Consider the following 13,261-nt stretch of genomic DNA (forward strand, 5'->3'; position numbering starts at 1 on the left):
AAAAAAAAAAAAAAAAAAGAAGAAGTTATTGGCTGAGTAAGAAGGCACACTTTTAACTAGTTTGCCTGGAAAACGTTATACTGAATGGCTTAGGAAAGAAGGGTAGCAATGACTCGTTTGGGTGATTAGTTTAGTTATACATATCAGTGTCTCATACTAGTCATGTGGTTTCGGCAATAGATTATTAAGACTCTTATTATTTGACCAAGTAAAAGTTAATAAAAGTGTTAGTTCCAAATTTTAATAATTTAGTTAACTCCTTATTAGCATAAATATGTATTTTCCATATGTAGTAATGCTTAATTTCTGTTGTTTCTTTTTCTTTGTTGTCATTATTATTGTTAATGTTTTGTTTTGAGTGTATGTGTATGTGCTTGTAAATCCTGAAAAACAAAGAGCTTTGATTTGTCTTTAATTCTTTTTTTTTTTTTTTTTTTTAAAGTTTCTTTCTTTCTTCCATGAGCGAGAAAGGGAGAGAGGGAGAGCATGAGCCGATACCCTTGATAGGTTCTGGATACTGTGATCCTCCATTCATTAGCCTGCCCTGGGTCTCTAGACTGGGACTAGGAATGTTCCCAGGTGGGATTGCCTTCCTGAGCTTTACATTTTATTGCTCTGCCCCTGTCCACCTCCACCTTAAATTCCTATTTATTTATTTAGATTTTTGGTATAGTGTACATGTGTTCACCAAAGAGAGAGAGGGAGAGACAGACAGAGGGAACGTGAAGAATCAGCCCCCATGGGGATGGCCACACCACAATCCTTTCTTCTCTGTTCTCTAAGTGCCCAGCATGATTTTCAGGTTACCAAGTTTAAGACTCGAACCATGGTCAGCCATGTTGGAATCCAGTGCCTTAACTGCTATACCACCTGGTCCTCCCCTCTGCCACTCACCATCTTAAATTCTTTTTTTTTTTTGGAGAGGTTTTTGCTATAGGGCGTGTGCGCTCACCAGAAAAACAGAGAGAGACAGAGAGACAGAAAGTGAGAAATCACCCCCCAGGAGGATGGCCACACTGCAATCCCCTTTCCTCCATTCTCCTCCTGGGAGCTTAGGTACGCACGCACGCACGCTCGGTGTGAGTTTAAGCCACTGGGTCCAGGACTTGAACCATGCTTGACTACATGGGAGTCCAGCGACATAGCCATTATGCCAACTGCTGGTTCCAACCATCTTAAATTCTTAGTGGCAAAGGAAGGTACTTTTTTTTTTTTTTAAATGCTATAGGGCTCATGTGCTTGCCAGAGAAACAGAAAGCGAGAAGTCAACCCCATGGGAGATAGCCACACTGCAATCCCTTCTCCATTCTTCTCTTGGGATCTTGGGCTCTCATGCACACATTCCTGGCGTGAGTTTTTCATCCCTCCTCCTAAGAATTATTTTATTTAGCTTTATTTATTATTTTATCAGATAGAGGACGAGGGGGAGAGAGAGAGAGAAAGTAAGTAAGCTGCCGGGTTTCGGACTTGAACCAGGTCGGCTACATGGGAGTCCAGTGATAAAACCATTATGCTATCTGCTGGTTCTGAGGAATGTACTATCTATAAGGGGAAGTTATTTGCTTTATTTAATTAATTAATTTATTTTTTAGAGATAATTTTGCTGTAGGGCGAATGAGCTTACAAGAGAGACAGAGAGAAAAAGTGAGAAATCATTTGCCAAGGTGGATGGCCATGCTGCAATCCCTTCTCCGTTTCCCTCTTGGGACTTTGGGCATGCATGCACACACACCTCTTCCTCCCCACCATCCCCCACACGTGAGTTTTGAGCTGCTGGGTCTGGCAGTGGAACTGCTGTTGGCCGGTGGGAACCCAGCACCTTAGATACTACGTCACCTGCCAGCCCTGGTTATGGATTCTTAACCAAGACAAATTGCTGTTTGTTTTTGAACTGTTAAAATTTTGATCATATTATACAGTAAAATTTAAGATAGAGAATGCTATATTGAAAAACAAAATCAAGATACAATAGTTTAAACTTTTTTTCAATCAGTTCCATTAATATTTGCTCACAAGATGATAATATGTATTATGTTTCTTTATGTAATTGAATACCTCTAAAACTTAAATTGCTTTTCAAGTTTTAAAATTACTTGTCAGTTTACTCACTGTTGATCATAACACCTTATACATATGATAGAACCAAGGTTTTTTTCTATGTGTTTTTTTTGTTATTGTTTTGCTAAGGGTACATGGCCTCACCAAAGAGAGATGGGGGAACAGAGAGTCAGAAATCATCCCCCAGGGGAGATGGCCACACTGCAATCCTTTCTTCTCCATTCTCCCTTTGACCATGGGCATGAGTGCACACAAGCCTGGTGTAATTTTCAAGCCATCAGGTCCAGGGCTCAAGCAATAGTTGACCATTGTGGGAGTCTGGTGCCTCAACCAACATGTTGTGAAATTTAATATAAACTTTATTTAAATTAAATGATGAGTGTAATAGCACATTGCTTGCTGTTCATATGTATTTAAACAGTAAAAATGACATGGTGGAAAAGCGAAATTTAGTTTTGAATTCTTGTCCTAGATGAGTCACTTAGTCACTTATGTGCTGTTAGTCAAGTTCCTTCACCACTCAGAGCATTAAATGTCTTAGCTTTTGGGCCTAGCTGTGATGATGTGCATTGCTAAAATGCTGTGTCATCAGGCTGGGATCATGTGGGAGGCTCGAGTTTGATTCCTGATCCAACTTAATGTCTTTTTGCATGCCTGTAGTCCCAGCTGAGAGACTGAGGCAGGAGGATCTTGACATGGTGAGACCCTGATTTAAAAAAAATTTTTTTTTAATTCCTAGCTTATTAAACAGACAGAATCTCTACTGCTTATCTTAGAGGTTTATTGTGAGTGTCAGAATTGATGTGAATGCTAAGGTGTTCAAGTTTCTTTTAAAATACCAAAGTGTGTTTCTGGGATATGGATGGTAAAACTTTTTTCCAGCTAAATACATTTTGAGGGTTAATGATATTTTATCTGTGCTTTTCTTCTTAGGCAAGAAAACACATCTTACAGATCCATACTAGGGACTGGAATCCAAAATTGTCAAATGCTTTTTTAGGTGAATTGGCTGAAAAATGTGTTGGTGAGTGGCTACCATTTGAATTTTTTGATTGTCATTGTTCTGCTCAGCCTCCTTCCCCCTAATGTGTGGAATATGAATGATATTAGTTATGCCTTTGATTGTACAATAGGTGGCTTTGCCTTTGATATTTAAAAGTTTTTTAAAAATATTTCACTTCAACTTCAAATACTTCTAAATTAGAATTTCAACTGACATTAGATACTTGATTAACGAAGCTCAGTAGTAACATGCCTTTCATTTGAGTGCTGGGTATCCGTAATACCACTACAGTGTCTCCTTTTAGGAATTGCCTTCTCTCAGAAATTTTGCTAAGAAAAATAAGCCTAAAGATGAGAGAGAAAGGTTGCTATGAAAAGCTGGACTGCAGTCTTTTACTTTGCTGATCACACAGTAGGTTCATCTTCATTCCTGTACTCTAGAAAGAAGTTGGGTGGGAGGGGTCTCCAAAGAAAATACGTAAGTGTTTCTGGTACTATTTCCCAAAATATGAAACTTCCCAGTTTAAGTGCTTTACAGAATTAAAGATCTCGCCACAGAGTGAACGAATGCTACTGTCTTAAAAGGACATGGCGAAAGCATTTATATATATACATGGTCATACATAGGAGATAGAGTTAAGGGTTTTGGCTCTTAATTAGGTCTGAAGTAAAAAGAGAGTGCTAAGTAACCGAATATTATATACACACAATTCTTTTTCATTTTTTCCCTCTTTTATCTTGTTTTCTTTTCATTCTCTTAAAAATAATAGTTAAAAGTCTCTCTTCATGAACTTTTTAAGCAGTATGAAGAAATCCTCCAAAAATGTCCCACTAATAGCAGCAATCTACTTGAGAAAATTTTAAAGTTACCAAAACCAAAAAGAACAACTTAGTTTAAAAAGTCACTGTGATCCACCATCAGATAATTAAAACTTAAATAGAACATTAGTCCATTCAGTTAGCTACATCCGAATTATCCTCTTCATCCACAGGGACCTCCATCTCCGAAGCAGCATCCCTCAGCTTTTGAACCACAAAGACCTCGACATCTTCTGGTGAGGAGAAAAACGTAAATCTCTCCAGCACTACTCCAGTTTAAGCTTTGCGTGGTATAAGAGAGCATGCGCCAAACCCATTTCATGTAAATTTGGCTTGACCTTTGCAAAGCCTCGTGCTGCTTTATGGGAGAGGGTGGTATTTGGTACGAAGTCCAGTCTTTCCCCTTTTTGAAATTTGACCCCTTTTACTTATGATATTATTGTATTAGAGTTTAGATCAGACTGGAAAGTCTTGACAGATTTTTCTGTGAATATGTCACAGAGCGGTCCTTAACCGAAATAAACAGAAGTCTTCAAGTAATTTTGGGAATTCTCTAAAAGAGAAGTATTCTAAACTTAAAATCTAGTACCCTATCTGCCATCTGGAATATTTTATACTCTAGATTAATTCTTCATCCCAAATCTTAGAATCTTAGTGTCCTTTTGCATTTCCGAAGGCCAGTACTTTTCATTTTTGTAAGTGATTTATTTTAGCTTTTAGTCAGTTTCTTAAGGTTTAAAATTTTTACAACACAATTTCTTACAGGAGTGAAGAACTTTTCTTGCCTTTTTTTTTTTTTCCTGTGAGGTAGTGGTATGTGTACAGAATCTATTTATATTCCATTTCTTTTTGACTAGTGACATCAAATCTATTATAATAAAATGACTTCTGATTTTTATTAGGCATTTATTCCATTGAAGAAACCAGTTTACGTTAAAAAAAAAAGCCAAATGCAGATTCAGGAATGAGATAGTAATACATTTTAAATACATTATGAACTCATCAGTCTATGTATCCCAAACATATTTTAACATGAACAGGTTTAGTTTGGTGAAAATTCTGCCTAACAAAAGTGTGCGCCGTCTTTGATGAACAACTGCAAAAATAGCTGGCCTCTCTTGTGAGAGAATATGGATTTGGTAACTTTTACCTTGAAATAAATTCCCAAGCCCTTGGAGGTTTTTGTATGAATAATGGGTATGATCTTTTAATAGTGAAAATCTTTTCACTATACATTGATATGAAGAACATTTGTACAAATAGAAGGAGCTTATGGTTAATAATGAGTTCAACTCTAATATTTCTCTATTCCATTTTCAATGAGAGGGCTAAAACAATGAAATCAGTGAATTGTCTCTTATAGGCCTTCATTGAGTTTGATGTACTTTAAAGAAAAACTTGATAAAATTTTGTTATGGCCTCATTTATAGATTTATCTCTTTAGCAGCTATATTTTTAGTTTTAAAAAAAATTTCTATCTCAAGTAATCAAGAATGTTCTTCCTTTGATATCTAGATCTTTGTGTTCAGTGGAGTGTTAGGACTGTAATGATAGAATTAATATGACTATGTAAAGGATGTTTATAATTTCATTAATACCAACTTGAACTCTTAAAATACTACAGTATATTTTCAGTATTACTGGAATGATTAAATCATTTATTTTCTAAGCCTAGATCTTTTTAGAGAGTTAAGATGTGCTATTAATTACATTAGGACAAGAGGCTTAACCAGGACATTTGGTACCCAAAGTATAACCCACTTAAGCCATGGTTATGATGTTCTTTTAATTCTCTATTTTAGTAGTACTCAAATATTTTTATGTATATCACAGTCACTTCTAAAACTTTCTCAAAGTACACAGTTAGGATTTGAAGTCACCAGAGATTTGTGGGTCTTGGGAATCTTGTTTGTTTCAGTTGCATTGTTTATTCAGGTGGATATTGAACTTGAGAACCACTTACATAAACTATTAACTTTTATTTGGAAGCACATGTAAAGAAGATATTTCCTATTTTTAGTAGCCTATTGGTTATGATCTGTGTGAAAATTTACTTTGTTAAATGGAATCTATGAATCATTGATAAACTATATTTGTTATAAATAGGAAAAAAACCAATATCAGTATGTATATAATTAACATGTTATTATGGCCAACATAAATTTTATCAGTAACATTTACTATGTATCAATAAAATGCCTTTTAATGGCTACTAATTTTTTGCTTTGCCTTCTTTCTGAGCTTTTTCTTTTTTTAACTTAATCATTTACACTTAACGTAGGATAATAGAGTATGTTCACTGTGCATACACAAAAGATTGTCTATATTGTTTGCAGATGGTAGTTTATACTTTATTTTGTGTGACACGGAGGATGATTCTCATGCTTTAATCACATCCCTGGATTATTTTGTTAACTGTTCATAACTATGAGCTAGTTTTCTTTACTCTGTGACATATCTATGCCAAGGGAAAAGACATTTTTTTCAAGTTTATTCATTGAGAAGTAGAAAATAAAATGAGGGACTAATGGTAAATCTGTTTATTATGAAGAATTATTTGGCAGGTACATTGTTTTTATGGGGCAGTTTTAGTGCTTAATCTGCTTATGGTTTTCTGAATTACATCCTTGCAGGTCATATTCAGTTTTTCCTTAACTTCGAATAAGTTTTCTTTTGTAATCATCACTTTCATTGCAGTATTTAAGTGTTTGATAAGGTCATTGTATGGATCAAAAAGATAAATGAACGATACTGCTGCTTCAAGAGTTTAGGGTCTACTGTTCTGTAACTAGTTCAAATGGTTCCCCCTGCTGGCACAATTGATAAAGACGGCCAAATGCAAGTTTAATTGCTTATAAAAACTAAAAATACGTCTAGTTCGAATTTTTCTACCTTTTTGTCACAAAGATTTAACAGTTCATATGTTTTTGTATAGATTTATTGCTCAAATAAATGAAATGACTTAAAAGCACTGGGGACTTAGTTCACTAAATATAGGTTATGAATAATACCCTGTGTTGATATATAGCTCTTAGAACTAGATTATCCGTCATTTTAAGCTAGTATCTATTTATGTGTGTGTATGGGTGTATTTAATGGAGAAAATCAGTGGAAATTTTGTAAGAAATTATTTTATTTACCTTTATTTACTTTAATTTGACTAGAGAGGGACAGAGAGAGAAAGAGAAGGAAAGTGAGAAAGCAGACTAGCAGGTCCAGGACTCAAACCAAGGTCGACCCTGTGGGAGTCCAGCACTCTTAACCACCACGCCACCTGCCTGTCTCAGTAGAAATATTTTTTAACATTCTCTTTCCTTTAATATCTTTGGAACTATTTGAGATGAATTACAGTTTTAAATGATAATTTTGGATATAGATGGATGTTAATTTGCTAATGGGTTAGACTCACATTTGGTAGTAGAATAACTTTCAAAATTTCTGCTTAGGTACTACTTTGAACTACTCTTTTGTATGTGTTTGTAAGTTAATAATCTTAGAAAAAGTACTTTATAGGTAAGCATAATGTCATGAGGATTAGCCAGTTGGGAATATTGATGAAGAATTGAAATTTAAATGTTTTAACCCTTTACTGAAGGAACCTTGTAACCAGTACTTTTGACACATAGTACATGGCTTGTTTTAATATTATTAATTCATGTTTTTGTTAATTTAAAATAGTCCAAACATTTTTGATTTTATAATTTAGCCATTCAGCATTTTTATTAAGCAGTTTTTAAATGGTTTTTGTTTTGCCAGTAAAATTACATATAATTACTGATTTAGTGTTGATTTTTATTTAGATAAACATACATTTTTAAAAGGCAGATATATTTATAATACATATTTAATATTACATATAATAAATATATACATTTATATTACATGTATAGACTTATGGTCCTTGGAAGAATGAACTTACCTTTGTTCTCCTCCTCCTTATGTGCATTAGGCTACTGTGGAGCTGATATCAAGGCCCTGTGCACTGAAGCTGCCCTGATTGCCCTGAGGAGGCGCTATCCCCAGATCTATGCTAGCAGTCATAAACTGCAGCTGGATGTCTCCTCCATAGTGCTCAGCGCCCAGGACTTTTACCATGCAATGCAGAATATTGTGCCCGCTTCCCAACGCGCCGTGATGTCTTCGGGACACGCACTGTCCCCCATTATAAGGCCACTGCTGGAAAGAAGCTTCAACAACATCCTAGCAGTCTTGCAGAAAGTGTTTCCTCACGCTGAAATTAGCCAGAGTGACAAGAAAGAAGGTACTAAAAGCTACTTTTCATATTATAACATAAAACAAATAAGGGCGTAAATGAGTTTCCTTATATGATTATTTGTATGTCTCTCTTTTGCATTTGCCATGAATATGTATGTAAACTATATCTGTTTCATCACCACTGTATATTCCAGGGTTGGCATATTGCCTTGCATGTGGTAGTTGCCTGGCGGATATTTGTAAAATGAATGAATGTTCATTCAATCTTGGGATATTCTGACTGTCTTAAAACAGGAATGTTACTATCTTGAGAAAGCTAATTCTAGTAATTATAGCTTTCCTTTGTTGTTACAAAGCCCTTACATACGTTGTTATTTATTGGTCCTCATAACTGTTTTGGGCTTAGGTATTCTCCTTAAACAGAGGAAGAAATCGGGAGACCTGGGATGATAATCTCTGTAAGGTCATTCAGTAAGTACTGGGTCCTGCTCAGACCTAGACAGCCTGACTCCAGAGCTCACACCCTTACCTGTGTTGCTGTGATGCCTCTCTGGATTCAATCCATTAACTATACTTTGTTTTGATTGGCAGTGCACTCTGTAGTATGCTGGACTCATAGAGTATCAGCTATTGGTAAGGGAGTAAGTTAGATCTTGGGCTTAATTTATCTTGAATTCTGTTAAGCCTCATGATTATACTTTGGACCTGAGATACAAAACAGAAAACTGCCTTTATTTACAGTAAAATAATTAAAAATTTAGCTTGCCATACTAATCAAAGTAAGGCCCATGTACTTTGAGGGGAAAGTAATGTCTTTTGATTATCTTTAAACATTTTTTTAGCATCTGTCATCTAGCTTTGTATCTGTCTGTCTGTCTGTCTGTCTCGCTGTCTGTTGTGATTGCCAAGCCACTGGGTCTGAGACTTGAATTGTGGTCAGCCATGTGGAAATCCAATGCCTCAACTGCCATGTCACTTGCTGGTCTCCATTTTGATCATCTTAGTTTCCCTAGTATTTAGCACTTAGTTTGGCACATAGTCTCTACAAAATATAAAATTATTTTGTATAACATTTAAGCACATAGTCATAGAAGAATCAGGATTCAAAAATTTGAAATTTGAAATGCTTCAAATGCTCAAACTTCTTGAATTTAATATGATGCCATGAGTGGAAAATTCCTTACCTGACCTGAGGTTCTGGTCACAATGCTGCAATACAAAAATACTGTATAAAATTATCTTTGGTCAGCCTATGTGCATAAAGTATTTGTGAAACAGTTGGATCTTTTTTTTTTGAGGGGATAGCGGTTTTTGCTATAGGACACATGCGCTTGCCAGAAAGACAGAGAGAGATAGAGAGACAGAAAGGGAGAAATCACTCTCCGGGGGGATGGCCACACCACAATCCCTTCTTCATTCTTCTCTCGGGATCCTGGGCATGCATGCACATGGTGCCTGGCATGAGTTTAAGCCACCGGGTCCGAGACTCAAACTGTGGTCGGCTAGGTGGGAGTCCAGTGACGTAGCCATTACGCTAACTGCTATTACCACCAGTTGGATCTTGTCTGTAGACTTGAGTCCCTTCCCCAAGATATCTCATTATTATACGCAAATATTTAAAAATCTGGAAAAAATAATCCCAAAATTCAGAATATTTCTGGTTCCAACCTGTATATTAATTCCATTTGTAAATTATTCAGAATACTTATAGTTTGTCAATTTGCCTGGTTAATCTTTATTATTTGATAGATAACTTAATAATTAATGTCAGTTGATTTTTTCTTTAGATTTTTGCCATAGGGCATATGTGCTCGTTGGAAAGAAATGGAGACTGAGAGAGAAGGAAAGTGAGAAATCACACCCCACCCCCACCCCCCGAGGGGATGGCCATCCCAGAATCCCTTCTCCTTTCTTTTCTTGGGATATTGAACACTCATACACACTTACGTATTTTCAAGGCACTGCGTCAAGTACGTGGGATCCAGCTCCTTCACCATTGTGTTTCCTGCTGGCCTAACGCCAGTTGACTTAATTCAGTTTCCTTTAACATTGGTAGGACACTAGTATTAAATGACTTTATAAGCTTTGTAACCCTTGTGATTTTTAATTTTTTTTGGAACAGATATAGAAGCTCTAATTTTAGATGATAGTGAAGATGAGAATGCTTTATCAATTTTTGAGACCAGTTGTCACTCAGGATCACCAAAGAAACAGTCATCAGCTGCTGCTATACATAAACCTTACCTTCATTTTACAATGTGAGTAATTTAGTGTTGTTTTTTGTTTGTTTGTTTGTTTTTGTTTTTTTTTGCTACTTCACAGAATATTTTTTTTTATGGTTATAATCTTGAATTTGTTTTCATGTTTGGATACAGTTCTGGAAAACTTTTACTGTGTATACTTGTTTATGTGGTAATATTTCTTTTTAAAATTTGTTTACATTCATTCACTGTACATCAATACAGTATACAAAATGAGATTTTTCCATCCAGAATGCACTGTATCTTGGCTTGCCATAGGGTGGGCGCCACCGCACCCTAGAATACACTGTATATTGGCTTAATCAAAGGTATTATCATACATGGTATTGTCAATAAATAACTTTTCACTTCTTGTTTCTTATATATTTTGCTTTTTCTCCCCGTTTTCCTATCTCACACCCTCTGCCATTTCCCACATTGTCTCTAGTATGTACAGTTCTTTTCCATGCCTTTTATTTTCACATTTTATTGATTCACTAACGATCTTAATTAATCTAAAAACGTTGAATAACAATCACAGCTGATATATACCTATTTATGAACACATATCTGATTTTAGGTGTAAACCTCCATGCATAAAGTGAACATACTATAAAGTAGCACCTAGCTGGGCTATATAGCTTATTGAAGTCATTAAATAAATATTTTTAATGCATTTTTTAATTTTAAGGAAAACAATTTTACGTTGTTTTTTTTTTTGGCCTTTTTTTGGGAGAGTTTTTTGCTATAGGGCACGTGTGCTCGCCAGCCAGCCAGAGAGAGACAGAGAGATGGAAAGCGAGAAATCACCCACCAGGGGGGATGACCATGCCGCAGTCCCTTCTCCTCCATTCTCCTCTCAGGATCCTGGGCACACACGCACATGCGCCCGGCGTGAGTTTTTTAAGCCACCGGGTACGGGATGCGAACCGTGGTCGACTACATGGGAGTCCAGCGACATAGCCATTACGCTAACTGCTTGTTCCAAATAAAAATAATTCTTTAAAAAAAAGACTTAAAGTCAGGAAAAAGGTTAGAATTCAGTTCAAATAGTAGGTAGATGAAACTATCAACAGTTCAAGAGAAGATAAAAATCCTTAAATATGGAAAACAAAGCATAGAAGAAAATCAGTAATGTTTTAGTCAAAAGTCATAAAATTCTGTTTTACCAGTTCAGTCTCATGTAATTAATCTCTCTTCTATTGAATTTGCAGGGTTACTATGGTCTGATCTTTCCATCTAAACTCTGGGAGTTAACATTCAACTCTGGACGTGTCCCTACCATTAGACTGGCCGTTTTCTTGGTTGTTTTTTGTATTCTTATTTCTGTGTGTCCGACTTTAGTTTTTCTGGTAGAGCACTCCGTTCAGCAGAGCAGGTCTTGGAGAGCTGGTCTGGTGTTGGTAAATTCTTTCAGGTTTTGTTTATCTGAGAATGTTTTTGTCTTTTTTTCCCATATGAAGGATAATCTTGCTGGGTACAGTATTCTTGGTTGGAATTGTTTTTCACTTAACACTTTGAATATATTTTCCCATTCTTTCCTTGCTCACATTGTTTCTGATGAGAAGTCCAATGTTAGTCTGATGTGATATTCTTTGAAAGTTTCTTGATGTTTCTCTCTTGCCACTTTCAGTATCTTGTCTCTGTGGTTTTGGTCAATCTTGCTATGATATGCCTTGGAAAAGATCTTCTTGGGTCGATTCTATATGGGGTCTTCTGTATTTCTTGGGTCTAGGTATTTGAATGTCTCTCTAGGTTTGAAAAGTTGTCTTCCAGGATTTCATGGAATAGATTATCAATGCCTTTATTATTTTTTCACCTTCTGGGATACCGATACAGATATTTGGGCATTTAATGAACTCTAGTATTATTCATATATTATCCTCTTTTTGGGGGGGGTTATTTTCTGTTTTTTTGGTCAATTTTTTCTAGGTCAGAGGTTCTATTTTCTACATCTGAGATTCGATCTTCTATATGATCTAATTTGCTTTTAATACATTTCCTGTATTATAGCCTTCTAACAGTTCTGTTTCTTTTTTATGGTATTTCCTCTTTCAGATAGTGTAAGAACTTCCTCACCTTCTAGAACTCATTGTCTCTTTTCTCCTACATCATCTGGAGTTTGTTGTCTCTTTTCTCTTGAATCTCTGTTAGCTTTGTCACTATGAACATTTTAAATTCTTCTGATATTTCCACAAGTTTCCTTATATTTGTCTGTAGAAGATGAGTAATTATTTTTCCTTAGGGGAGAGATATTTTCTTAGTTTCTCATATTTTTTGTGCCTCTGTGGTGACTTCTGGTCATCTGATGAGTTATATGTTTTTTCCTAGTTTTTGGAGTTATATCTGAGCATTCAGAGGCATGCAGGAGGAGGTGACCTGCAATCTCTAGACAGTACCATTTTTCTCCCTTCATGCAGTAGATTCCATGGAAATTGAAGATTAATCTGACCCTAAAAGTATTCAGATATCTGTCTACTGTGCCTAGACCTGTCTAGAAACTCAGTGTGTGGAGGCTGAGCAGAACAGTGAGAAAGGTAAAAAGAAAAGGAAAAGAAACAATTTTTTAAAAAAGGGAAAAAAGAAGATAAAAACAAAAAAGAGAAAAATTATTTTAAAGCTAAAAATGAAAGGGACTGCTCAGAACTCAGATAATAGACGGCTGGTGATTGGCTTGGCCTGTGTGGGTTGGGGGAGATTTAAGAATTAGCAAGATAAAAGAGCAGCAGAGAGTTAAGAAGTTAAAAAAAAAATTTTAATTAAAAATAAAGAGAGATGGATAGAGACAGAATAAATAGGTTGCTCTAACCTGGCTAGATCTGGGGGGGCAGGAGGGTAAAGTCTGGGCAGAAGATCTTTTTTTTTTTTTTTTGGGAGGTTTTTCACTATAGGGCGCATGTGCTCGCCAGACAGACAGAGACATAGAG

At 35.9% G+C, this 13,261-nt stretch overlaps 1 protein-coding gene across 1 annotated transcript in view; it reads left to right on the top strand.

The window, feature by feature from the left end:
* ATAD2B (ATPase family AAA domain containing 2B) overlaps nucleotides 1-13,261 on the top strand; it is a gene marked incomplete at its 5' end in the record, with an annotated part of 152,389 nt that overhangs the window by 59,213 nt on the left and 79,915 nt on the right. Inside the window, 3 exons of the mRNA XM_014583869.2 lie at nucleotides 2,992-3,082; nucleotides 7,829-8,140; nucleotides 10,217-10,352. Of these exons, the coding sequence (XP_014439355.1) occupies nucleotides 2,992-3,082; nucleotides 7,829-8,140; nucleotides 10,217-10,352 (539 nt within the window). The remainder of the gene's footprint in view (nucleotides 1-2,991; nucleotides 3,083-7,828; nucleotides 8,141-10,216; nucleotides 10,353-13,261) is intronic.

Source organism: Tupaia chinensis, unplaced genomic scaffold, assembly GCF_000334495.1.
Source record: "Tupaia chinensis unplaced genomic scaffold, TupChi_1.0 Scaffold144952_1, whole genome shotgun sequence".
Taxonomy (NCBI): domain Eukaryota; kingdom Metazoa; phylum Chordata; class Mammalia; order Scandentia; family Tupaiidae; genus Tupaia; species Tupaia belangeri.